At 47.8% G+C, this 27,428-nt stretch overlaps 2 protein-coding genes across 2 annotated transcripts in view; both read right to left on the reverse strand.

Annotated features, from left to right (window-relative positions):
* LOC131582746 (hydrocephalus-inducing protein homolog) overlaps nt 1-21,318 on the reverse strand; it is a 57,979-nt gene extending 36,661 nt beyond the window's left edge. Inside the window, exons 1-14 of the mRNA XM_058846214.1 lie at nt 21,212-21,318; nt 18,094-18,193; nt 16,470-16,589; nt 14,562-14,696; nt 12,759-12,958; nt 11,562-11,686; nt 10,054-10,258; nt 8,222-8,414; nt 7,518-7,617; nt 6,135-6,253; nt 4,741-4,964; nt 2,771-2,838; nt 1,449-1,681; nt 530-639 (exon numbers count right to left, since the gene is read on the reverse strand). Of these exons, the coding sequence (XP_058702197.1) occupies nt 530-639; nt 1,449-1,681; nt 2,771-2,838; nt 4,741-4,964; nt 6,135-6,253; nt 7,518-7,617; nt 8,222-8,414; nt 10,054-10,258; nt 11,562-11,686; nt 12,759-12,958; nt 14,562-14,696; nt 16,470-16,589; nt 18,094-18,193; nt 21,212-21,318 (2,039 nt within the window). The remainder of the gene's footprint in view (nt 1-529; nt 640-1,448; nt 1,682-2,770; nt 2,839-4,740; nt 4,965-6,134; nt 6,254-7,517; nt 7,618-8,221; nt 8,415-10,053; nt 10,259-11,561; nt 11,687-12,758; nt 12,959-14,561; nt 14,697-16,469; nt 16,590-18,093; nt 18,194-21,211) is intronic.
* Nucleotides 21,319-21,674: 356 nt separating this feature from the next.
* On the reverse strand, nt 21,675-26,810 carry LOC131582559 (hypoxanthine-guanine phosphoribosyltransferase-like). The gene is made up of 9 exons (XM_058845874.1): nt 26,784-26,810; nt 26,299-26,405; nt 25,676-25,859; nt 25,274-25,336; nt 24,716-24,733; nt 24,436-24,518; nt 23,399-23,445; nt 22,650-22,726; nt 21,675-21,722 (listed from the first exon to the last, which is right to left on the reverse strand). The coding sequence occupies exons 1-9, from the start codon at nt 26,808-26,810 to the stop codon at nt 21,675-21,677; spliced, it is 654 nt and encodes a 217-aa protein (XP_058701857.1).
* Nucleotides 26,811-27,428: the final 618 nt, after the last annotated feature.

The raw sequence follows: 27,428 nt of genomic DNA on the forward strand, positions 1-27,428 counted from the left end.
GTTTAAGTCTGAAAACATTAAAGCTCAAAATGGGAAGCAGAGGAAAGGAGAAAAACTAGAGCTGACTTGCCACATCAAGGGCTCTTTTCCCCTTGTAAGATCTTGCCCTCACCACTCTGGCTGTGAGCCACTTCCCCACTGTCACGTGCCCTCATGAACAGAACCAGACCCTGACTCTCAGCAGGCTGCTTGGTGTGCCCCAAACCAAAGCAGGGGGGTCTCAACCCAGCACAGCTCCATCTCTTGCAGGAAGAAGGAGAGCAGGCCCTTGGGAAATGTGTTCCAGCTCAAGCACCAAAAACCAGGCCAATAAATGATATCATTCCTGGTGCCTCTAGAAAAAGGCCCAGGACTGTGCTGGGCTGTGAGCAGGGCTGCTTTTCACCACAGGCTGCTTTCCAAGCACTGCTGTTCTCATGTCCAGCTGGTCACAACATGAGAACATGAAACAACACTTCTCCTTGGGAGCTGCAGCCAGCAAACCCTGTGCAAGGCAGTGTGCTGGGAGAGGCCAGGGAAGTGCAGGTACCTGGCTGTGATGATCAGTGATGCCACTTCCTTGCCAACACCCTCCAGGCCCACCAGCTCCACCAGCATTTTCCGGTAGTATTCCATCACCGTGTTGGAGCACAGGGTCACCTGGTGGAAGAGAAGAGCACTAAATTCTTCCTTATAAAAGCTCATTACCCACATGTGCTATTCTCCAGTTCTTCTTTCATGGTAAGGAAAGGGAGGATTTTTTAATTTCATTATTCTGCTGATCCATGTGTAGAGCACAGTCTCTGAGAGTAACAAAAGCCTTCTGGCAATCCCAGGTTTGTTAAACACACCTTGCTATTAGGGCATAGGTCAGCTAAATGAAAACATTAGGCTAAAGCTCTACACACCACTGTACTCAAATTAAGGGGCCAATTTTTCATCTGACTACAATGACACAAATGCAGATGAAATCTGCTGACTTGGACAGAATGAGTTCAGCTTTACAGTAGGAAGCTGAGGGCAAATGTGGCCCAGCAGGTGCTGGGCAGTTCATGGCTGCAGAGCTTTTTGTCTCCACTGGAGATCCCTGCAATGAACACAAATCATTCTGCTCCCCAGGAGAGGAGACATGAGACCAAGAAGAAAAGCAAACTGCTTTCTACAATGACATCTCTCATTCTGTCCTCATCCTTCCTCTGCCCACTTGCAGTCAAAGAAACTGCTCTCAAAAACACAAGAATGGCTCCAGTACTTTACCATATAGTATGTGATCCCAGCGTATGATTTTGGGAAGAAAACAGTGCTGCTTCAGGAACATCCTGAGTAACCCAGCTAACAGAGGCCTCAGGCCAGTGCAGATCTCTCACTCACATGATCCTCAAAGCTGGCAGCAGAGCTAAAGCCCTCCCACACTCCAGTGAAGCTTTAGCCCTGGTGCTGAAGCGTGTGTGGCTGGACTCTTCCCATACCTCGATATCCTGGTGTCCCTGGGGGAGGATGGTCCCTTGGCTGGGATTCATTGTAAACTCCCTTGGCTCCACATAGAAATGAATTCCCTTCCTCCAGGATGGGTCACTGTCCTTGCATATCTGATCCAAGCTACTGACAGCAGGCTGCGTGCCATCGTCCGACATGCGGAGCTTGAATGTCACGGCCACCGGGGAGGTGTTAGTGAGGCGACAGGTCATGGTGCGGGGAAAGCCTGGGAAAAGGACACAAATATCCATTTAGGCACCAATTGTGTCATGACTCCTGGTGTGAATATCCTGGTAGGATGAAAGGATGATTGGAGTTTAGCTCTTTACTATCTGAACTACAGCTCACCGAGAAGCTACATGAGGAATTAATCATCACTCAGTTCCCTTTGACACAGATTCCAAACTTCAAACTTGAAAATGCCCACTCTTAGCCCTGCTGAACACTGGTAGTGTCTCTCCTGATGGGGAAGAGCTCCTTCACCTGCCCCAAACCAGCACCAGTTATTTCTCCCTGATGACTGTGCACCCAGACCGAGCATTTACTCTGAAAATTCAAGCTGTAAAATTCCCTGTTAAGTCTGCCAACGCTCCCTCTGTTTGCAAGGTGTATAAACAGTGAGTTGTCATTGAGAAGAAGCTACAGCAAAGGAAAGTGAGGATGGAATCAGGAGCTAGAACGTGATGCAAAGCACCCTAATGCAGTTTCTCTCTGCAGCATCCTTAAGGCATCTCTTGGTTTGGCCCAAACAGACTGAGCAGGTGACAGCTCAGAGCACATTCAGCTGGAGGCAAACCTGAGCCTTGCTTCGAGAGCAGTGATTAGGAACCATGTCCCCCCTCACCAACAAAGGGGGCCATCACACCCATGCTGCTCACTGTGATTGCTGCCTGCAAGGGTTTACCCCACTTTAGCTCTGAGATTTGCTTTCCATGCTGGAAAGGCAGAGATACAGCCACACATGGTGGGGATGTCCTGCAGAGCCCGGACACCAGCCACCACTGCTCTGCAGTGCACATCTGGCTTGGCTGGCCAGCTCTGTGGGGAGGAGACTTCTCCCAGGCCTGCTCACCAAGAGTCATTTGAACACAGATGGGGGAAAAAACAACTTTAGGCACAGCCCAGAGCTTCTATTCCTTGGTTCTGTTTGATCTCACAATGGCAAAATGCTACCTGAGGCACCAGCAGCCCTGGAGTTCACAGCCTGAAGAGGCTGCTGTGGCAGAACACGAGTGATGGATGTTTTTATGTTCAAGTGGTTCATTTTGGAATGCACAGGTCCCTCACGCTGTGCCCAAGCCCAGGGAACACTCACCAAAGGAGATGTCACCGAAGTGGAGCTCATGGAGGTCGAAGTGTAAAGCAGGTCCAGTGACACAGCCCCTGCGATGACGAGCACAGAGCAGGAGGAAATGCCTCGGTTAAAGGGACTCACAAAGCCTGTGGCAGCCGTGGCTCGGGGACATAAAGCCTGGTGCCAGGGGCACTGTGGGTTTCCAATCAACACAGCACCATGTGCTCAGCACAGTGTCCGTGTGGGCAGGAGGCAGCTGAAGCCAAGTGGCCGTCAGCCAACAGCCACTGGTGGGGATTTGGGCACAGGGCAGGCAGGAAAAGCCCCCAGGTGCTGGTGGTGCCATGAAGGACCCTGAACACACACCCAGACATGGCTCCATTGCCTCAGTTTCCCCATCTGTAATGTGATGGACATAAAAGTCCCCACAAACTTCTGTAACCAGCCTTTCCAGCCACGGGCTCCCTGCTTTGCTGCTTCTTAGCTCCAACTGGTGTTCCCATGGAGGAGCTTTCTCAGGAGATTTTGACCCACACAATCATTACAGAGTTTAGAGACATGAAGCCAGGGGAGCCCCAAGCATCCTCTGAAAAGAGCAGCAACAGTTCTGCACAGTGGACAGATGAATCCTAGAGGAAAGGACCAGCCTGTCACCAGTGCAGCAGCTGGCACAGCCAAGGGCAATGGCTTAAACAACCAAACATGGGTGTCCTGAATCTACCACACCACCTCACCTGTCCTTGAACCCAGCAGACAGGCTCCAAAAGTCACCAACATCCACTGAAATCAGCACTTGAAGCTGCACAACACTCACGAGTTTATTTTGTGCATGACACCAATCAATGCCCACTCTGCTTTTTGGTTAAAAATCAAGGGCCAGTGAACTGTGCCTTCTCTTGTGTTCCCAGGACTGCCACTGGCTCTGCTCTACACATCTCTACAAGAGACACCTGCCCTTGCCCAAGGAGAAAGCTGCTTATGCAATAATATCCCATGACCAGTTTGGGGGGAGACAGAGGAGAATCAACTGATGGTGAAAGGTTCCCTCTTGATTTCCAAAATAAAAGAGCAGCACTTTTCCTCCAAAAACAAAGCCAGCATAATTGTTTCTCCACTATGGGCAGACCTACTCACCACTTTCCTCTTGCTAAGTCATAATTTTCTTATTCTTTTTTGATCCATCTCCCTTATCTCACTGGTATAATCAAGTGCAGGATGCATTCATTTCTTTACTGCCTTGATCCAGTGCCTCCCAACAGCAGCAGCCTAGCTCCAAAGCTCCAGAGCAGCCAGCATCAGCTTTCCTGCTTGCACGACGTTATCCTACCAGCACATGGCTCAGGCTAGCAGGGACAAGCCCTCACGCTGCTGTGGAACTGAGGACTGAGCTCTGCCTCCCCCATTATCACCCCTTCTCCCTTTGCTGGGCCAGGATTATCTCTTGCAATGGCACCAGCCCATGGGATGATGCCCATGTCCTTGGCACATTCCTGCTGCACAGTTCCCTGTCTCCCAGCCCTTTCCTGGCTGTGGAAAGGAGGGACTGGAGCACTCTCTGCACAGGACTTGGGAGCACAGCTTGTCCCCCACAGCATGGCCATGACAGGTGAGGTGAGGCTGCTGCTGCCCATTTGGGATGGATTATGAGCACAAGTTTTTAAAAACACTGCTGCTGGTGCAGAATCACCCAGGCTGCCCCATCTCCAAAGCCCTGGGAGCTTTGCTGGGTGTTCAGCTGGGACAGCCCAGAGCAGCTACTGCCCAAAGCTGCTCCATCCCACTGCCTGCCATGGCCCAAGGCAGAGGGAGATCCCTGCAGGGAGGAGTCATTCCAGCCCCCGGGCACCCTACACTGGGGCAGGGCCAGGATCAGAGCAGAGATTAAGACCTCGGGAAACTCCTCTTTCCTCTGCTCGACCCCAAAATGAGGGAGGTGGGGGATGTGCCAGAGACAGCTACAGATGTGCCCAGCAAGCTCCCAGAGTCCTTACCAGACTGTCAGGGTCACAGGCGTAGGAGATGCAGCCACACGGAACTGGAATTGTTCCTCAAAGCTCCCCAGGACGGTGGCATTGAAGGAGATGTGAATCGTCCGGATCCCACCTGCTGCAATGACGCCCTCCTCGGGTGCAAACTTGAAGCAGCAGCCCACGTTTGTGGCTGAAGGGATATAGGTGAAGGGAGCATCTATAGCTCCTCGGTTCATCAGTTTCACCTGCAGCAGCAAGAAAGCAAAATGGAAATTCATGTGGAATCTTCCCTTCTTGTCAGTTATTTTCTAATGATGCAATTCCCAGCCAGAAAAGTCAGAAGATGCTTTGTGCTGCTGAAAGGCAGAAGTGAAAAAATACAACAGGACAAGTTCTGCCTTTGGGTTTTCATGCAAAGCAGCAGTAATTGCACATAACCAGAGTCACCCTGGGCTTATCCCATGGACACAGAGCAGTCCAGCTCTGGCCAGCATCACCAAGCTCATTCAGAGCTGGCCCTGAGAGCAACGTGGGGCAGCTGCGTAGTCAATCAGCAGAGAGCTGCCACTGCCCCACTCAGCACAGCTCCAACAGGACCATCTACTCATTCACCTTTTCCCAAATCATGAGAACAACACATTGATAACGAGGCATCACCATCAAATATAGAGACAGCACCATCTTTTGGTAAAAAAAACCCAGTGTGTTTTTCCTTTCCACAGGCAAGCTTTTGAAAGAGTCTGGCATGATGCAGTGCCTTATTTTCTCCCTCTTTCAGTTGCTCTCTATTTTTTTTTGCAAACTTGACACTATTTTGAGGGGGAGGCAAATAGGTAGAAAGATCCTTAGCTTTATTCCCAGGAACACTTCTTTTTCTAGAGTCAGAGATGCACCAAGGCTGGAGTGTGGTGAGGGAGTGGTCAGCAAAGGAAAGAATCCCAAGCCCTTTGCAAGGGCCAGCAGTGAGCCAGGAGGCTGGATGGCTTTCCTGTGACTCCCAGGAATAAGCAGGAGACAATCGACTGAGAATTGTTTGCAGGGTACTGAAGCTCAACACAGCCAGTTTGTTCCAGCTGCTTCTGAACAGTCCAATGCAAAGGTGCCTTTGTGTCTGGTGCTGCCACAAAAGCCTCTGAACGTGCAGCTTTTTGACCCAGTCTGGGTTTCATATGCCAAGGGGTTGTTTTTCAGGAAGCTTCTGAGCTGATCCCCAAGGAAAGCTGCCAAAAATTGGCATTGCCAAGGGACTGGGGCTTCATGAACAGCAGACACACCTTTCTGACCCCACCAGATCTGACCAGTACGTCCAATATTCCCTGCCCACAACTGCCCATGTTGCCAGGAATTCCACAGGTCCACCAGGCTTGCTGCTGCCTCAGGAGCCATCAGGATCCATCCCAACCCCTGCTGCTCACCTCATAGACGTGGGAGGTGTTGACAGAAATGTTCCCAAGTTTCAGCATTTGACGGCTGAATTCAACCACGGGTCCTTGGCCTTCCCCTCTGAGGTGCAGGGGCAGCCTGCTCCCACGGCCTGGGGAGAGATGCTCATTTCAGTACAATAATTCCCACTGTTACACTCTATTTTCCAGCCTGCCTGAATGCTAGCCCCTGACTCTGAGCTGGATAAAACCAGCTCCTGATACTGCAAGAGAAGATATGGACCCTTCTCTTCCCTCAGGAGATATCCCTTGGGGTTGACTTCCAATTTCTAACCCATTCCTTGGGCTGGTTTCCAATTTTAGCCACCAGTTTGCTGAGTTTAAAACATCTCTGGTGTCCTGTAGTGACAGCCCAAGGAGTAATGGGTATCAATGGAAAGAAGGGAAATTTAGGTGAGCTATTAGGAAGAAATTTTTTACTGTGAGGGTGGTGAGACACTGGAGCAGGCTCCCCAGGGGAGTTGTGGAGGTTCCAGCCCTGAAAGTGTTCAAAGCCAGGCTGCTTGGGGCTTGGAGCTACCTGCTCTAGTGGGAGGTGTCCCTGCCCAGGGCAGGGGTCTTGGGACTGGACGATCTTTAAGGTCCATTCCATCCCTAACATACCATGATTCTATGGTTTCCTTCCCATGCACCTAGAGGAGCTTTGAAATCCATTCAGTGAAGGCACAAAGCTCATCAAGAGTTTGGCAACTGTACCTGGCAAATTGCTGGGCAGCAATTGCCAAACTACCTGGCCCAGTAGCACAAGACTTTGTTGCCAAAATCCTCAACTTCTGACACTCAGCATTGTGTTCTATCTGCACAGACTGAGAGCTGCAAGGTGCCAATTCCCACACAGGGAGAGAAGCAGGTGCTGGCCAAGGGTGGTCCCTCTACAAAGACCCTGGGCTCAGTGGGGCTCAGCCACCTCTGGTCTGGTGGTGTGTGGGCAGTGGGAGGTGATCCAGGCTCAGGGAGCACATTTCTAACTCAGCTCCTGCTGCCTGATGATGGAGCCATGCAAATGGACCCATCCTGGAGGTCAGTGCTCTAGAGGGGCTTGGTGCTTGTTCTCTAGAGCTGTTCTGCTCTGCAGCTCTTTGACTCTGATTTTCCTTTGAGGAAATGCTGGCAAAGCCGTGCCATGAAAACTTCTCCCTGCACTGCCTGGGTTGTTCTGGGATCAGTAACCCAGACCCAGGATTCTGACCCTGGCCTTGCACAGGAGACTCCCTGGAAGCTGCAGGGGCAGTGGGATGTGCCAGCACTGCCCTGCTGCCCAGGGACTCTTCCCAGCAGTTCCAGGGGAGCCCAGAGGGCTCAGGCTTGCACCATGGCTTCAGTGGGGGTGAGAGAAGCAGGGGAAAGGAGCTGTACCTGAGATGTTGCAGTAGGCCACACTTCGATACTCTCGGGCCTTTAGGGGTTTAAAGGTCACCTTGATTTGGACTGAACTGTTTGGCTCGATCTCTCCCTCCTGAAACAGAAAGAGACAGCAAAACATTTCTCTTCAAACTTCCCATTTCTCCTTTACAACCACAGTCCTGCAAGCCTTTATTCAGAGCATCAATGATGAGTGAACAACACAAGGAGCCCAAGGAAATGCTCCAAACCCAGCTCAATACACCACTGGAAGCTCTTCATGTTCAGCTCATCAGCTCCCACTCTCCACAACATTCCCACTGCTCTGACACAAGCTGTTGGTCACATCATGCTGCTGTCAGCTGCAGGATGTAACTGCCTCTGTGCACTGGTGCACTTGACAAGAAAAGAACATGATCCCCTTCCTTGGAAATAAAAATATTAGTTTAACATGTCTGGAAAGAAAGCAGGGGTTGGGATTATTCTAGGGTTTACTCCAAGATGAGAAGGGATTTTGCACTGTGCAGACACCAGGCATTCATCACCTCTCACAATGCCAATCCTCAGAATCAGGGCTCTGGTTGATGGGAGAACGTGGGGGTTTGCTTGCATAAACAGAAGAGGAGGAGGAGGAAGGGGAAGGGGAAAAGGAAGAGTTCGAGTTAGAGTGTTAGAGGAGGAGGAAGAGGAAGAAAGTGAGGCTCTCAGCTATCACTTACCATTGGCTCAAGGGAAAAAGCATCACTGGAGAATAGCATGGGGTCTTCTTTCAGCTTCATCATCTTCTCCCGGACGCTGCTCTTCAGGATGGCGCGGCGATCTTCACAGGAACCCTTCTTCTTCGCTCTTCTTCTCTCTTCCGTCGTGTTGTCCACGCAGGCCTCTCTCGGTGATCGCAGCAGGTAACACTGCCTGCAGCCACAGGGACAGACAGAGCCAGCAGATGGCTCAATAAGCCCGATATTTGCAGAGAGAAGTGGAAGTGCAGGAGAGCAAAGCACTTGGGGAGGAGCAGCAGCAGCTCCCCAGCAAGGGCTGATTCCAAGCCATGGAGTCCCAGGTGGATCAGAGCATAACTTGTTCACTGGTACAACAGGTAGTTTTACTGCACACTTGCAAACACAGGAGAGCTTTGGAAAGCCAGCATCCCTTAAGAGAACCTCTGGCCTCAAAGCCTCTCCCAAAACTGAGGGAGAATCCAGCAGCCACCTCAACTGGCTTTTCCTACCACTGAGATGCTCAGGGGAGGCAGATAAAGATCATGGAGCAGGACTTCCCTGGGAAGGGGAGATGAAGCTGGGGCACAGCTCTGTGGTACCAGCATCACTCTTTGTTTCTTCTGTTTGGGACCTGCCCTGTTCCCTGCTCTGCCTTCCTCAAGAGCATCCCAGAGCACTTCCAAAGGAAATGGATGAATTCAGGCACTGCATCCCTTCAATGACATTCAAGGTTTTATATGCATGAAAACAGAGGCCCTGAGAAGGGAAGGGACTTTGTTGTGCAGGAGGGAGACAGCAAACTCCTGGAGAGACCTTTTCATGATCCAGAGCTTTTTGGATCCCATCCCAGTGCATGGTAGTAGAATCCTGTAGTATGATCCATCCTGACCCCCAGCACCTGCCCAGGTGCCCTGACAGAATAGTTATGAGGCCCTGGATCCAGAGGGTCAGGCAGATGACACTAAAGAAAAAATTCTGTCTGGAGAGTCTCCCCAGTTGCACTTTGTCAGACAGATGAAGAAAAGAAGAGTAGTGGTAGTGGGCAACTCCCTTCTAAGGGGAACTGAGGGCCTGTAGATCGACTGGATCCATTCCACAGGGAAGTCTGCTGCCTCCCTGGGGCCCAGGATATCACCAGGAGATTCCTTAATAACTGAATTAACTTCATCTGTCCACCACTGTCTGGGGTCCAGTGACTGTGAAATACCAGAGTTCTCAATATTCAGTGAAACAAGGAGGGGCATCAACAAAACTTCCACTCTGGACTTCTGGAGGGCAGACTTGGGCCTGTTCAAGAGACTGATATGGGGAGTACCTTGGGATAGAGCCCTTAAAAACAAACGTGTCCAGGAAGGATGGACATATTCCAAGAAAGAATTCTTGAAGGCACAGGAACAGACTGTCTCTGTGTGCTGAAAGATGAGCTGGCAGGGAAGACAACCAGCCTGGATGGGAAAGGAGCTTTTGAACAAACTAAGGGGAAAAAAGAGGGTGCATCACCTTTGGAAAGAGGGGCTGGCAACTCAGGAAATGTTTAAGGATGTTGCCAGGTCATGTAGGAAGAAGATTAGAGAAGTAAAAGCCCAATTAGAAGTTGAGGAAAGCTAGTCATTGTAATCAACCTTTCCTTCCCAAAATGCCATCCCTGGTTGGGGTATAAATGGAACTGGAATGTCAAGTGCTGAGCTCCTGAAGCCCAGGGACACACACCCTGATGCCAGGGATGGTTCACTTGGCCTGAGCCATTCAAAAGCACCAACACCCTCCTGAGGCCCTACGTTAGTTTTAGTCTTGGGCCATGTATCTCACTGAAATGCATCTTGCAAACCAACCTCCTCTTCTCTTCATTCTCATCTTCCTCATTAGGAAAAGTCTTCCACTGGAACTGGGCTCTGATGTTACTCCTGTTCTCGATGAACATGGTTGTGTGGCTTGATGTGGTGATGAAAGTCTTCTTCAGCTCCACGGAATACGTCCTCAACCCGATGCTGACATCTACAGCTTCTCCCTGAAGGTTTGTGTGGATCATTTCTTCACCTGGAACAAAGCAAAGGGGAGCCTTTGCTCAGCTCAGTTGCTGATGAAAGCCCAAGGAACAGAGCAAACCACAGGTCACAGAAGAAAGGGTCACAGCTTTTAGCTGTATTTGCAGTTCTATGGGTCAGCACATTTATAACATCCTGACAGCTCTGTGTGTGCAGCGTGAGGGTGTCCTGGGCACCTCCTAAAACAGCTGATTTTGGAGTGTGTTTGTGGAGATTGGGCCCCAAGGTACAGTGAGGTTTGTCAGGTGTGCTCAGGTGACCCACTCAGATCACCAGGATTTCTGCATCCAAGTCCTTCAGGTGATGCTGAGGAGCCCTGTTCAGTCCTGGCTTGTCTGGGGTTTCCCCTGGGCATCCCATGAGATTCCTGTCTCTCCTGATCCCTTGGATCCCTTGTTGCTGACAAGCAAATACACCTGGGGGCATGTGAGCAGAAAAAGGAGGCCCAGAGGAACAAGTGAGGTGAAGCCCAGAGCAGGAGGGGACCCAGGTGAGGAAACACAACCAGCCTGGCTCTGCAATATGACAAACCACTACAAAATGAACACCATGAAAATCATCATCATCATCTCTCCCTGTCCAAACACACAGCCACATCAGTCTTGAAATATTTGATATTGTTCTGATCTCAACAACCAAGCTGGAGCATTTCAAATTGAATAAAAAAGGGACCAAGGAAAGATCAGTAAGTACAGAGCAGCTTCTACATGAAGACTGAATGGGATTCCTCAGTCTAGAAATCAAATGGGAGATAGATGTGAGAGGTTTGCAACAGCATGAATGGCCTGGGAAATGGGGACAAGGAAAAAATTGTCTTGATTTGTCACCAAAAAGTACTTGAGGATTTGAAAATGTTATTAGACAGAAACTATATGTATGTGTAGAGGCCAACACAGTAAAAGGGTCTGTGAGAAGCCAGTGGAGCAGCAGCCTATGGGACAGAGGTGTGCAAGAAATACACTGCATTGGAGAGAGTCTGATGGAGACCTCACACCTCACACACAGCACTGGCCAGAATAAAACAAAACTTCAGCCAGGCATAGCCACAAGGCAGTGGAGAATCAGGGCTCCTTCTTCCTCCACTCAGCAACTCTCAGCAAAACAGGAGCCCAAGAATCTTAGTCCTGTTAGAGGGGATCCACTTTATCAGCCCCCTAAACACCAACTGGTTCTCAGTTTTCTTTGGGGTAAAGCTGGAACAGGGGAGGCACATCTAGAGGGAATTGAGGGGGCTGGGACAACAGGGAGTGGTGGTGGAGAAGTGTCCTGTGCCCCGTGCAGTGCCCAGCACTCACCTGTGTTGTAGCTCACTACCATGGACCCAAAATGGGCACCAGTGGTCAGTGGGTGAAATCCCACTGTCACCTGCACGCTGTCACCAGCACCCAGAGTTCCCATGGCCGGAACCACGGAGAAAGGACTGCAACACAAAGAGAGAGATCAGGACTCAGGGGACATCTGGGGATGATATTCCTTCTGCAGTGCAGGTCACTTCGGCTCCCTTGGGCAAGCAGGGAGCAAAGAAACCACAGGCAACAGAAAAGAGACAAAACAGGATCAGAAACAGCTGCTGACCCACTTCTGAGGAGATACAGACCTCAGGAGATCCTGTGGGATAAAATGACCTCACCTCCCCCATACTCTGCATCCAGCTCTCTGCAATGAGACCCAAGGATCCCACTGCCAGCAATCCCATCAGAGAATGGTTTGGGAAACCACAGAGAGGATTAAGAGCTGTCTGCATGCACAACTTGACACTGACTGCCTCAGCAATTTCCCTTTTTCTGCTGCCTATCAACCTCATCTCAAGAGATGCAAATGTTAGGGCACTACCTGTCCTGGGAGATTACAGCCTAGGAATCAGACAGGGAGAAGGAACTTTTCCTTGAAGACCAAGAAATAATTACTGTTGAATTTGCAGCGTGGCTCTTTGGTTTGTTTTTCCTTGAAAATATCCCGATTTAGCCTATAAAGGGCACATTTTATCAGCATTTCAATGAAAGCTGCTCTAAGAAAAGCAGCAATCAAAACTCTGCAAGAGTGTAAATGCAGATTAGAGCAATACAGAGACATGGAAACAAGACCCAAAGGGAGGATGCCAATTACAATCTGAAGGATCCAACCCCAGCTAAATGAAGCACCATTAGCAGGGAATCTCATGAGAGGAGCACTGGGCAGCCACGTGCCTGTGGCCTCCCAGAGAATGGGGCTATTTGGCTGACAGTGGGAACCATTTCAGAAGCTGCTTGTGCTCAGGAGGGTGCAAGCCAGCTCCTCACATGTTCCAGCACCCTCCAGGAAATGTGGGACAGAGAAAGCTCAAAGGCTGCATCCTGCTAAGAGCACTGAAAGCAAGAGCAGATGCCATCCATCCTGCTCACTTCCAGCCAGAGCTGCAGGGCACCCCTGATGCTCAGCTTCCTTTTGTTGCTCTTTCCCAAGCCTTTTATCACCCAAAGGTGTTTTGCACAAGGACAGAGGAGCTGCCTCACCTCTGGGTGCTGATGTAGTAATGAGCCTCCAGGCTGCCAGTGTTTCGAAGCAGCAGAGTCCTCTTGGTGCTGCTCTTGACTGGACACTCCGAGAAGTTCAGCTGGTCTGGGATGTTCAGGATAGCTCGGGCAGCAATGGCCCGGATTGGCACAACTATCCTTTCTGTTTTAGTCATGCAGACAAGCTCATGGGAATAATCCTGCAGGAAAAGAAACGAGCTCAGCATAGGGCATTTAGTGCCATTCCCATGGCAGAAGAAAACAATGTCCTAGAACCCTTCAAGGGCATCTATTCTATTCTATTCTATTCTATTCTATTCTATTCTATTCTATTCTATTCTATTCTATTCTATTCTATTCTATTCTATTCTATTCTATTCTATTCTATTCTATTCTATTCTATTCTATTCTATTCTATTCTATTCTATTCTATTCTATTCTATTCTATTCTATTCTATTCTATTCTATTCTATTCTATTCTAATTCTATTCTAATTCTAATTCTATTCCACCCCAAAATGAACACTATGTTCTACCAATATTATTATTATTAAAGGCACCAGTGCACTTTGCAAAACCTGTCTCAGTGGCATTAAGCTCTCATGCCATTAGGGTCATAAAGAGAACTGCCCTTGGCCACAACTTTTACTCTAAATTTTAATGATGTTAAATAATTTCCAAGTCCCTTCTAAGGAACATGGAGCTAGGGAACAACACAGGCCATTCCTCTTTAGGTTCCTGTATTCCTGCTGTTTGAGAATAGGACAAAGTGTTAAACTGACTCGAAGCAGCAAAAGGAAAGGAAGGTGAGAAAACAGCTGCACCCAAAAAGATCCTGCACCTCTGGTCTAATGTAGAAACATCAGTTGGCTCACAACTCCCCTCTAACTTTGCCTCTCCAAGCAAGTCAGGAGAAGAACAGTGTTAAGAGGTAGCAGGATGCTGTTGGATGTTGTTTGTTTCCCTTCCTCCCTTCCATGCCATGTCCTAAACCCTTCTATATGAACAAATCTCCAGATCCCAGCACTGAGATCAGAGCTCCAGGGCCTCGGCACTGCTGCTCAAATCTCCCCACCAAAGCACGTTTGGCACGGAATGGGTGCCAGCTGACAGAGCAGCCACAGTGACAGGCATGAAGACAGAGCCACAGCAGTGTCACTGCCACAGGCTCTGGGCTCACAGCTCTGCCTGCAGGTTGTACCTGCCCTACACCAGCTCTTTCAGCAGGTGTCCAAGTCCCCTGCAGCTCACCAAGCTCCTGCTAAGGGCACCTAGAGCTCAGTGTGCCTGTGCCAGGCTGGGCTCACGGGCACAGCACAGCCTCTGCCCTGGCCTTGCAGCTGTACCTTGGTCACTTGTGCTGTGGGACAGCCCAGCTGCAAGGCTGGACAACAGAGGGGGCAGAAATCACCACTTTGCTCCAGCCCAGGGTGAGGCAGGGAAGCTGTTGCCAGTCAGGAAGGAGGAAAGCTCTCTGAGCTCTTCATTCCTCCAGTGTTTTCCATAATAATGAAACCCTTCCATTGTACCTAGAGATGGCCAAACATCTCTCAACACCCCCCTGTCATTTTCATCCTGTTCCCTGTGCATCTTCCCTTGGGAATGCTCAGGAATGTGCAGGGAGGGAAGCAGGGCCTGTCAGGCCTGGCTGCAGCCCCTGGCAGCACGTGCCAAGGTGAGCCTGGCTGCAGGCTGCCTGCCCCCAGCCTGGAGCCAAGCTCACAGCATGGAATGGGCTGTCCCAGAGTGCAGGGAAAACAGTGGCTTTGGAGATAATTGTGTGTTTTGGCTCCTCCAGTCTCACCTTGCTCTCGTTGGGGGTGAACTGAATGCGCACACGGGCAGTCGCACCTCGCGGCACAGCACGGTACGCCTCGTTGGGGCACACCAGCCTGAAACAAGGTGAGCTCTGCATGGAGACCTGCACCAGCTGAACACACTGCAGGGAAGACATGAAACAATGATTTTGCCACTTGTGGAAACAGGTGGAGAGGAGACCTGTCCGTGCCCTGGTGACATCCTTCCTTGATCCCTTTTCCAGAGCACTTTCAGCTGTGGAGGTACAGGCACATCATTCACAAGGGAGAACTTGAATCCCTTCTGTCTGGCTCATTTTGGCCAGGGGCAGTAGGGCAGAGCCCGGTGGGAAGGAAGGGCCCAGCAGGTCAGCACCAGCAGAATGGAGACAGAGCACCTGCACCAAGTCATCTGCATATTCAACAAGGCCAAAAACCTGCTGGCTTCTGCCTGCACACAGCCATGCAGTGGTGTTGCAGACAGGGGATGTGCTACCTGAAAGCAAAGCAGCACATTATCCTGGGGGAAGGAAGAAATTCCCTTCTAGCAGATCAGGTGTGGCTAGGGCAGGTCTGGGGGTACAGTCAGGCAAACAGACCAGCAAGAGAGGAGACCAAACACTGTGGCCTCACTGGGAATAAAAGCAAACCTGAAAAGGCAAAGAAGGAACACAGCAAGACAATCCCTAAAACATGGAGATGGCAAAAGAGAATTTAAATGAGCAACTAAAGCAGCAAGGAAGAATCATAAAACCATGACAGCAATCACTTTGCCAAAAGTGATGGAAATACAGACAGGCTGTGCCTATTGACTGTGGGCTTCAAAGGCATTTTCTGCCTGGACAAACATGACCAGTGTTGACTCCCATTCCAGCATTAAAGCAATCTTGGCTCCCCAGGGGCTCTTGCTGCCTGTGCAGGTGAGCTGGGCTGCTGGGCATTCCTGCCCTCAGCCAGCAGGCCAGGTTCTGCCCTCTGGGATACACAGACACAGCAAACATGCATTTTCTAGCACATAGATATCAACCCCCGAGCAACAAAATGCTCTCAAAAAGTCTAAACCAGATGATTTTCACTCCCTCCTGGCTCTTCCCACCAGTCCACTCTTGGCACAAGCCTCATTTGAGGAAATGTTTCCCTGACTGAAATTCAAATGGTTTCAATTTTCCTCTTTACAGTGGAACACAACTGCTGACATTTTTCAACTTTTTCCCCTCTCAACTCTCTTGGGAAACTGCAAAATAATCACAATTGCCTCAAGTGAAGGTGAAATCCTCCAGGAGCACATGGCTTTGGATGTGCTGTGGTTCTCCAAAGGGAAAGCAGAGCACCACGTTGCTTTTGGAAAACCTGAGCAGAGCTGGATGAAGCTTAGCAGGAGCCTGAAGTGGCACCTAAAGGCCTCCCACTGCTTCTGCTGCATCAGTCTGACTCCAGGGCTGTTTCACAACACATTTCCTGCAGTACCAATGCCATCAGTGATAAGTGATTCCAGCAGAAAGTGGAGAAGACTCAGCCCATGAGCTTTGACTGTGAGCTGCACAAAGGGAGTCAAACAGGCTGAGAGAGGCAGAAATTCCTACCAGGAACCAAGATTAACCAAGGAGACACAGGATGTGGTATAGACCCAAGGCAAAGCATGAAGGCAGGTTAGAACTGTACAGCCCTCAACATTCCTATCAATCCAGAGCTTTCAAGAGAAAGCAAATCCTTTGGGATAGATACCATCAATGCACAGCCAAACTCAGGGGAGAATTCCCAGCACAGCAAGATTTCCACCATCCTGCACAACAAAGGTGCTGAGACATTTTCTTCTGGATGTGCTGCAGCAGGTAACTTGCTTTGCTGTACACCATGGGAATTACACCACTCCCCTCTTCCAGCACGGCGTTAAAGCTCCAGGCCCCAGCACTTACCTTGCTCTCATTTGTGAGAGACAGTTCCATTTCAGAGACTTCATGAGCCACGAAGTTCTGAAACACCAGCTCTGGTGGGGAAACACGAAACAAGCTCTGTTTCGGGAGAACTGGCAACAACTGGAGAGACAAGAGAGAGCAGGGAGAGGTTCAGCTGCTGGGAGGAATGTTCATGAAGGAGACTCTTACTCTGATCCCCAGTGAAGGACAGACTCTGGGTGAGCACGTCTGCCCAGGCCACACTGGGGAAACAGTAGCTCAGCCACCTCTGCTCTGAGCTGCTCAAGAGCTGCTGGGCCACACAGAGCAGGGTATAAAAGGAGCCATATAAAAGGGTATAAGGGGTATAAAAGAAGCCATATAAAAGGGTATAAGGGGTATAAAAAAAGCCATTTTGGTGGAGGGTGTGTGTGTGCTCAGCTCTCATGCAGGGAGACACCCAGTTCAGCTGAATTGTCACTAATGAACAGTTTTCTTTTGCTTCAACAACTTTGTCCCCTTTAATTGTATTTAAAAGTTAGTGTGTTCCTAACAGAGGTAAAGGCAAAAATAAAATAACACAGAAATTAGGAAAAAGACAAATGAGGTGAGTGCTGAATGAGGATAAGGGTCAGTTCTTTTCTCAGTAACTTGGGTAAGACTAGAGTTAGTATCTCCTTTTTCCATGAGCTTTAAATGGGTGCTTTCTTGTAGTCTATTATTGCTATCTTATTTGATACCATTCTAGAGGCATGTCTGAAATGACACAACAGCAGCAAATGCTTCTGGAGCAGAGACATTGCTTTGAGAAAACTCTCCCCTGTTGTCTGCCTTCTCCAGCCACACTGCTGTCACTCCAGACACACCAGCAGCTCTCCTGTGGGACTGCACTGCTGAAGGGAGTGGCTGCAGCTCACTGTCCCTTAGTTGTGCCCTTCTCTGAGCTGTTCCTGACCTCCCTCTCCAGGGCAATCCTTCACCACTTTGTTACTGTCTCTTGCTGCCCATTTCCTGCTCAACACCCGCCTCGGCCACCTACCACATCTGGATTGTGCAATATACCCAGCCAGTCCTGCAGGAAAAGCAGCTTTAAACACACCTCTAAGTAGGCACTGATCCAGAGAAAGCACATCCATTCCCCCCTGACCAGGGGGAGTCCCCTGTGCACCTGGCAGCCTGCAGAATCTCTCAGGCTCCCAACACATTGTTCCAACCCAAAGCATTAATGCAATTACTTTTGTTAAATCTGCAGTAATTCCTGCAGGTCCTTGGCCTTCAAAGGCCAGCACTGCCACTGTGGATGGAATCCTCTGACCCCAAGCATTTGATGGTGACCACAGCAAAGCAAGAGGCGGCTATTTCAGCAGGAGAATGGCAAATGGCAAATTTGTGCCTTTGTGTCCCCAGCCTTCCCCCCATTGTTTCAGCAATGGCAGCTCCACTCCAGCAAACCCCAGCAGTTTCAGCAGAAGTTATTTTTGTTGGCTTGGTGCAGATCAGGACTCCAAGTCCACCACTACCAGCAGTTTGCAATGACAACAGCACCTGGACACTGAGGTATTTTGCTGGAGGCGAGCCTGTCACAAGCACACACCCTCTTCAAATTTTGCATCAGACAGAAAGGAAAAGAGCAGGAAAAGGCTACCTTCTGACCAGTCTCACTCGTGGGTAGAAATGGGCCAATTCTGGGCAGACTACTCTCCCCAGCACTGGCCTCATTCCTGTTGAGCTTCTCTCTCGGGAATCTAGAGGGAAGCAGCTGAAAGGCAAAAAAAAAACCCAGCAAAAGCATCAGAGATGTGCTTGTTCAGAAAGGCTTTTCTTGAACAAGTGGCACTGGTGACTTAATTTGTGATCACATCATCTAGGACAGTCCTGGAAGCTCTCTAAGTTACTTGTTGAAATACTTAGCATCAGTAAATTAATAATAGAGCAGAATACACATACTCCAACCACATGGCTGTGTCCCTCAGCTTCCCCATGATTTGATGGGACACGTTTGGGGATTTCTGCTCTCTGGGCATTTGTTTCCTCTTTAGTTTCACTGGATTGAGGCAGTGATCTTTTCAGAGAGTGGGGAGGAGCTGTCAGAACTCCCTGACTCCATCCCTGCACAACACTCAAAGCTCACAGCGAGGAGATAGCGCTGCTGGGTGAGTCCAGGGGATGCAAGAAAGCAAAGTGGTACCAAGAGTGAGGGGCACAGGAAAGTGTCCAGGTTTTAGTTCTCTCTGTTAATTAGCATTTGCTTCCCCTGTCTGGGCTCCCACAGCCCTCCACAGAAGAAAACAGAGGGATCTCCTTGACAGAGCCTCAGCAGCAGGGCATCTTCAGTCAAGTGAGCTGCAGACAGCCAAGGGACCTTTGTGGCCCTGACTCCAGTGCTGTGTGCAGGGCTGGATCTGTGCCCCACGCAGGAGATGAGAGAGAACAGCTGCTCTGGAACCTCTGCTGCTGGCACCAGCCGTGTCTCTCCAGGCTTTGGGCAGAGCTGGAGCTGCCCAGGTGCTCAAGGGCAGGTTTGTGAGAGCAGCACAGGGGAGTGCCCAGCCTGACAGAAGGAATTGCTGTGACAAAGGGCAGGGAGAGAAGCGCCTGCTCAGGGCTCCAGCTGGACATTGGTTTCACCTGGCCCCGGTGGCACAGCCAGGGAAGACACTGGAGTGTCCCTGGAGCAACACACGGTGTTCCCAAGTGCACCAGGACAGCCCCCAGCAACAGGAGCACGGCACAGAGAGCTGGGGAGGGCTCTGCAGCCTCACAGTGCTGCTGGACAACAGCAGGGGCAGGGAGAGGAGGGACACCAGGGCCATTTCCAGCCTTAACACAGCCCCAGAGGCTACTTACACTGAAAGACTTCAGTCTTGCCCTGAGCAAAAGCTCAGGAGGTGTCGTCGTCTTTTCTGGAAATCCAGAAGGCATCTTGAAAGGAGGAAGTCGCAGAAGATCAACAATGCCTCAAGAAAACTGCAAGGAGCAAGAATGGAACTCTGAAAATCCAGAATCCAATTCACAGCAGACTCAAGAGATATACTGGTGCTAAAAAATTTATAGTATTTAAAAGTAGCCAAGTGCTTGTTTGGTGTAAGTAGCCAGAATTGTTAGGCCTCTAGTTGAACTATATGGCTATGTTGTGCAATTCAAAAATGAATCACACTGAAACCTGGAGCTAAAAGTCTGAATAACATTAATAATAGTTAGAACAGACTGTAAAAGCTGTAGCTTTAATATTATTAGATTCAATATACTACTACTATTATTATTATTATTATTATTATTATTTTAAATATTGATATTATTTTAAAATAGCTAGAATGGACCTCTTTTTCTTTAGGCTAAACACCCCTTGCTCTCTCAGCTGCTCCTCACAGGATGTGTGAGAGACTGGAATGATGAGAGATGCTGAAAGCTACGGGGGTTGCTGGCTCATAGTATCACTGAGGATATAGTCCTTGGGGAACAGCTTCCCTGCTCATCTAAGTTTTCTTTCATCCAAACTGTTAGTATTTGATAAATTGTAATGTAAGGTTTAACTCTGAATTTCTTCCTATCAGCAGATACCTATGACCACAGAACTATCACTGTAAAATTGCAACAACAGTCCATGTCCATATTTTCCTTCTTTCCTTTCACTTTTGTAATTGATACTATTTTTCCCTAAGAAAACAATTAAGGACAGAACAGTATGAACACACTTATCAAAAAAGTACATTTATACACAAGTGTTTCTAGAATTAAGGATAAAAAGAAATAGACACTTCTTAAGTATCCAGGATCAAGTTAGTAAAATTTTAATGACTATAATAACAATTCTAAATTGCATATAAAGTCATTCCCAATCAAGAACATGTTTTAAAACCTCAAGAATTAAACTTCATTAAGTTATCCCACTGTCTTGGCTTTATGGCTAATGGCTTAAATCTTGTTCTAAAGGATTTTTTGCCCTGTGCCCAACAAAGCCCACCCTTCCCTGAAAATGCCTGCTGACTGGAACTTTGGACTGTGAGTTAAGCCACCTAAGGGAACTTGAGAGAAAATAAAGGTGGCACTATTGTCCTATCATCTCAGGTCTGGGCAGAAGTAATCAACACTGAGGGAGAAAAATGGATCCACACCAAAGCCAAAGGCAGCAGCTGTCCTGAGAATCAGCTCTGTCTGGCTTCAGGGTGGGGAAGTCACAGGCACAGACTCATCTGCTGAGGCCAGGTTTGCACACAAACCTCCCATCAACAGAGGGGCAAGGAGGAAATTTTGTGGCTGTGCCACATCCCCAATGTAAGAGGCAGTGGACACCCATCCTCCCTCCCACAAAGTGGCTCAGCTCTAAAACCTCCCCCCACAAGAAGGCCACATCCAGGGGACATTGCCATGAGGAGCAGCTGAGGGGGTGTCACAACCCAGCCAAGACCTGCAGCGAGCCCCCAGAGCCGTGCCTGAGGCCTTGGACCAGATGAGTGCAGGGGATGCAAAGGAACACAACAGATCTGAAAACCCACAACCCAATTCATGGCAGAGCTGTGACAAAACCCAAAAGTACAACTTTAGTCAATCTTTAACTTCAAACAAAATTCGGGACTCCCTGTGAGACCAAAGCACCGCGAATTGGGGACTCCCTGGCAGAAAGCAAAGCACCGCGAACTCGGGACTCGCTGTGAGAGCAAAGCAGCAGGAATTGCCCCGCACAGCCCCATTCCCTGTGAACAATTCCCCTGGCGAATGGCCCAGTGGAGCCGTGTGCCCGTGGCCAGGCTGCGCACACCCACCGAGGATCGCGGTCTCCACGCAACTGAAGCTGGAACAGCAGCGCCGCGGGCGCTGCGGCCGCGGTTCCCAGGTAACCCCGAGCCCTGCCCGTGCCCCTGGCTTCCATCTCGGCCTCCGCTCGGGGCCTGTTCCGCCCTCCGAGCTCCCTCGGGCCCCGCCGGGAGCCGAAGGAATCCGCTGCGGGGCCCGGAACGAGCCGGGCACGTTTCTCGCTATGGCCACAGCCCCGCACCCAGCTCCTGCTGCTGCTGCTGCTGCTTCCAGCAGGAAAAATCCCAGCGTCTCCAGAGCTCGTGTTCAGCGCGCAGCACACGGGCAATGAGCGAGCTGCAGCTCCTGCCACTAACGGGGAGCTTCTCCTGCTGCTCCGGGACACGCAAGTAGCAAAAGGAATTTCCCGATGGGATGCTTTATATCACCTAATCAGCAGCCAGAAATCAGTGCTCCAGAAGACTGAGATTATCACATCCTGTATTTCTCTTTGGCGTTCTCTTTCAAAATACAGATGTGCTAAAAGAAAAAAAAAAAAAAGAAAAAATAAAAAGTACAATATTTATCAATCTCTATCTTGGAATGAAGTGTAAGATTGATTTTCAGCTGTATTCCCAGCACTGCACTAAAAACACACTAGAACCGTAATAGTTGGAAGTTTCCTACTTGCAGTAAACTCCAACTCTTAGTATTCTTTGCAAGTTTATTTGTAATATATAGGTTTATATATTCTAAAGAACTTAGGTTTGTTAAATTACTGCATGCTCCTTAATGCTGCTGAGCAATAGCACAGACTGTTTGTGTCTTCAGCAGGACTGCTTTGTCTTAGGAAAAAGGCTTTGAAGTAAAAAACTTTCTGAGTTAAACAGAATAAAGGAAGTACTTTTGAAAACAAAGGAGGTAAAAATGATCAACCCAATCAGTTTATGATGTTTCCAAGGCTACTACTCTGTGCAGCCTGAAGAAGCTGTAATGGAATAAGGGAAGACTTCTTACAGACATGTAAGATATAAGACATGTTATCCCTAAGTGGATGGAAAACCTTCACCCAGAGTCCCTGCAGGGCTGCTTTAAAGACCTGGTGGCTGAAGAGTAACACAGGGTTGAACTAAGTCAGCCAAATATCCAATTAAAGTCAAATTACAAGTTATTTTCAGATGGGGTCACAGATTGTGTGCTGCTCACCATCCTGGGGGTTCAGAATGTTCTGCAGCACGGCTGAGCCATGAGACTTGTGGAGTAGAATTATAAAAAGGTGAAGCACAAACATTTCTCATGCACCTACATTGCATTACCAACTCGACACCTTAAAAATGGTTTTGCTCCTTTATTGGAAGTTTCTAGCTGGAGTTGAAGGTTTTTTAATTGTTGAGAAGCTCTGAGTAGAAGCAAATCTTCTTGCTGGGTACCTGATACTTGGCAGTGGAGGAATGTGCATGTACTTACATTTAGATCTCTGAAGTATTCATTGTAGTCAAGAGCATATCCAACCACAAATTGATCTGGGATTTCAAAGCCTGTATCTGTAAGAAAATACAGATCTTTTTATACTTCAGTGGTGGAAGTAGCTTTTAAATGCAGAGTTTGTATTCAACACATACTTGAGCTAAGGGTAATAGGCATCATCTCTTTCAGGGTGCTTCCTTAAGAATCTGAGCTATAAATTGATGACAGAGGTTAGAATCTAAACCATTCCCATCAGTCAGTAATATAATTAAGGTGTTAAGAGAGTTATGTTTATTAACAAAATAATTGTTTAAAACGTGGTTATGAGTTAGTCCTGGGAGAAGAGACAAGGAATGAGATTTTACTTGAGTGAAAGTAGATGAACCGTGATTCAGTAGGACTTTTCAGTTTGGAAACAAGGCAAGTTTAATAATGCAGAGTCAAAACAAATGTCCTCCAGGGCCAAAGCAAAGCAACACACAGTTAAGGTTTGATTCATTTCTGCTATCTAAATAGTTAAATTTATATATCAAATAGCTAAACCTGCACTGAGGCCAGCCAGGGGAAAAACAGAAGGTGGTCATGAGGCCTCAGGATGCCGTAGCTGGACATTTGTTCACAAGTTTTTATGGAGTTTCTCACCATTTCTCTTGGCCTTCATGAAACTTCTGTGCAGTTGTCAGATGTGCTGCCTGAAGGGAAATTGTAAGACTGTGTTTTGGAAAATACTAGAAAAACATGGTACTTACAGTCTGGTCTGTAACCTGGACTCTGACATGTCCTTTTGACGAGCAGGCTGTAAGGCAGAGCAGAGCAGGTTGGTTTTTAAAATATGTCTAAGCTGCAGACTTCCCTTCTGCCACACCTCCCCATAAGCTTCTAAAATCATGCAATTAAATCAAGACAGTGAGATTATTTCACAGAAAGAAGTGGTGTTCAGCCTTGTTGTGGAGGGAGAAGCAAAGGCTCTGATCTAGGTTCATTCTTTATGTCCAAGTGGCTCTGGTTTGTATTCAGTTCCCTCCAATCCTGTGTCTCAGGTCATTGCCCTTCCACGTAGCAATGCCTCAGGACACTGGAATAGCACAGAGGGGGAAGCATGTCCAAGTGGCTGGGAATGATTTTAGTGGGGAGGGAGGGAGAAAAGGACATTTCTTCTGCAAAATCTTATCTATTCTTGGTTTGCCTGTGCACTTCAGAAGAAACTGAGAACCTCCTGCACAGTCCCTAGAAGGCCTGTCTGAATAACTGGCGCATAAAGCAACTGTTTTTATAAAGCACTGTGATTACTTGACAGACACAGGGATAGTCCACAAAATTTCCTTTTAGAGACCTACTAAAAGCAGATCTAGAATGCTGCTTGAAGTCATCTTCCAAGTGCTGACAGACTCTCAGATTCTGGAAACTTCTAGAGTTGAGGATAGTAAGGGATATTCTGAGTGTTGTCATTCCAGCATTGAGGCAACTGAGGCAACGTTAGAAAACTTATGGAAAGACATCAATTTCCTTCAGACATAAAGTAAGAAACAGGGAATCCATCAGACTTTATGGACTACACAGAAAGAGCCATAAAACCTTTCTTTATTAATTTGAGCAGTGAGGATGGTAGTGCACAGGTAAATTTCCCAGTTCAAGAAACACTTAATTTTCCAGCAGCTGGGTAAGGATTGCTTCCTGCATTTGCTTTCTTCCCCCCAAACTTCAAGCCAAACAAGCACTTGTCAGCATACAATGACTGTTCACCCAAATGATTTGAATGTGTTAGTTAGCAGCTGTATCCTTGTACCTTACAACTTTCACCATCCTTGGTTTCTTGTCTTTTATTTTTGAAAGCAGTGCTTTCATTGTTCTACCAGTCTCAATAATATCCTGAAAGTGATAAAAAAAAATAAATTATCCTTCAAGTTTGAAAGGAAAATCAGACTGTCAGTGGATTAAATTAGAGCATACCAACCTGGCAGCCCAGTAACTTCATTAATTATTATTTTATATGTAATATGTATTCATTTGAAAAGAAGGGAGAAAAGAATCTGTGTCATTCCACCCCTCCTTCAGTCATTACTTACCTCTACTACTAACACATTCTGGAAGAGATTGCATAGGGAAAGAAGGGAAAGAAAAAAAAATACTTAAATGGCAATTTTCAGCAAACCATACAGCCAAGAAAAGCACACTAAAACCCTCAGATACAAGGAATTTGCCTTGATTTTCAAAGGAGATTGTCACTTGAACTACTGACTGACTTTGGTGCTTACTGAAGAGTCTTTTTGTAAGTATTTATGAAAGCTTAAAATATGGTGCTAAAGGCACCTGTGTCAGGTCTGTATCTTGCTCTGTGTACAGCACTGTATTCTAGAGGCACTGAATGAATCAGCTGAGTGTGGTTCATTTCTGGGGGTTCTGGAATAAAATGGGGAATAGACCTTTGGGAGCACTCATTGCTGTTCACTCCAAGTTTCCACTGAGATCAGTGGGAATTATTCACTGTTTCAAAGCCCAGCATTTTAAATCAATGTTAAGAGGCTGGAAGTATGCAGTATCAAAATCTTTAATAAAGATGGATTTCCTGGAAAATACACAGGAACAGTTGTTTTCCTTTAAAAGCTGAAGATGCCAATTCATACCTTCCCACTTAGTGTAGACAGCTCCTCTCCAATAAAACTGATTTTTTCTGCAGGTGACTCATTCTAGAAGGAGAAAGAAGAGATGGAAGTCACATAAAGCATGCCCCAAAGTGTTGTCCTGTATTTGTTTGAAAGGTGAGCTGCTCTTGCTTCTTGCAAGAGGAAGGAGTTTGAGATCTGCCCCTGGCTATGTCATGTTGAGTGTTCTGCTATGTTTATTCCAGTGAATATATAATATCCACCCTTTGGGGCAGACCAGTAAATCAGTTCCTTTTTAGTATGTAATTTGAACAGAATGTACACATAAACTCAATTTTTGTGGGGATCTCACACAAACTACCAGTATTTAGAATGCCAGTCTATGGAGAGAGTCAATTTTCCAAAGAAAAGAAAGTTACTCACACAGTAGCTTTTTATTCTGACAAAATCCACGGTAACGGGCACAGATTTATCACCATTTTGATTCAGTGCTTTTATCTGGTCCAGCAAATCAGCAAAGAATTTATAGCCTCCTTTAAGGACACAGAGTGCAACAATGGGATGACTTCCCATGTCTTGCATGATATCTCGAGCCAAACGCTCTGTCCTGGGAGAAAGAAGGAAAAAAAAGGCAATTCTGGAAAGTGTTCTGTGTATCAGAGCTGTTTGTGCATCTATTAAGCAATGTTCAAGTAAAGACTCTGATCTTGCTGTTAGGTTTTTATAACTAGCAAATTGTGAGCACAGCAAGTCGTAGGAAAATAAATTATGTATTTGCACAGCATAAGCAGATTTAACCCATAAACACAAATATTGCAGGATAGGTGGGCTTGAAGACAGTTGATGGAACATGGAAGCTTGACTGGGCTTGCAGAGGAATCCTCTCCATGAACCCCCTCTTATACCAGACTTTAGGACAGAAGTGTTTGGGCTGCAGGGTTTCCCCGTTTCTCATGGGCTGCACAGGGCAGGACCTCAGGCTTTTTTCATTTGGAGGGACAAAAATTGGCATCACTGTCCCTATTCTTTTCTGTTTACCCTCATACCTGTCCAGGATGAGTCCATGAGGAATGAAGACTCTTTCTAAATCCTCTTCATAATGCTTAGGAATGCAAAACAGATTTTTGTTGTAGCCGCTTTCCTCATCTCTTATCTGCAAGGAAAAGGGAAATACATCTAAAACTAGCAACAAAGTCATTCAAGAAAAAGCTTCCAGTCTGTGACAGTGTGAGGAAAAAATTCCTCCCCTCCAATAATGTGTCAAAATAAAAATATTTCTGAGAGTTTTTGATCTTTCTGCTAGAACAATTCACAATCTGATAACTGGAGCTGGTGGCTGAGTTGTGAATGGAGTTGTGAATGCATAACAAGTACTTTGCCCCAGTCATTATGAAATCAATTCTTGGCTATCATCAACTCATTAAAAAAGCCACCCAAAATAATAACAACCTTCCCTCTTGTTCCATTTGCCCTTCTGCAGAGCTCAGTAGCTTGCTCGTGTGGTAGACAAGCGAAAATTCAAATGTAAGGCAAGGAGATTGGGATTCCAGGTCAGCATGTCACTTTGGGGTGCTGCTCTACTTTAACCATCATTCTCCACTGTGTAAAAGAGAAAGCTTTGCCTTCCAAGCATGATTTCACAGCTGAGCCTTTGACATTCCAGCCATTAACTCTCTCAGAGGACAGGGGAGATGGCTCACCCAAAAGGAGAAGCTTTGGGATGGCAGTGAGAAGAGGGGAAGCTGCAGAGGGTGCCCATAGCTCAGGTTTGTTCGTGCCTCGTTGATCGTGGAGAGACGCTGGCAGTGACACTGGCATGGGCTGTGCCTTGGGCTGTGCCACAGCACTGAGAGCAGCTTCAGTGAGTGCAGAGCTGCTCATGCTTTGGTGTTTGGTCAGCCCAGCTGGGCAGCTCAAAACTGGCCCATTTCTGCCTCTGGGAGGCTGCTCGTGCTGGGAATGAGATTCTGACTGAATTAGAAGCATTGGTCAAAGACAATGATTATTTGAGACTACTGGAACACATAAACACCATCTCTGTATCATTTGAAGTATCAAAAAAAAGCACCTTTAAGGATAGTCACTGACACCAGTATAAAAGTGATGTTTGTGTTGTTCTGTTTGGGTTTGTTTTGTCTCCAAGATTCCCATGTCTATTGCATTCTACTTAACTGCA

This window comes from Poecile atricapillus, chromosome 10 (genome assembly GCF_030490865.1).
Source record: "Poecile atricapillus isolate bPoeAtr1 chromosome 10, bPoeAtr1.hap1, whole genome shotgun sequence".
Taxonomy (NCBI): domain Eukaryota; kingdom Metazoa; phylum Chordata; class Aves; order Passeriformes; family Paridae; genus Poecile; species Poecile atricapillus.

Bases quoted from the DNA above. Each gene is read 5' to 3' on its own strand.
- LOC131582559 (XM_058845874.1), bottom strand. From the start codon at position 26,810: ATGCTGACCTGGAATCCCAATCTCCTT. The intron at 25,860-26,298 runs GTATGAGGGTAA...TCTTTCTCCCAG, and splicing joins CATGGACTCATCCTGGACAG to GACAGAGCGTTTGGCTCGAG. The intron at 22,727-23,398 runs GTAAGTACCATG...ATTTTCTTACAG, and splicing joins TCCAGGTTACAGACCAGACT to ATACAGGCTTTGAAATCCCA.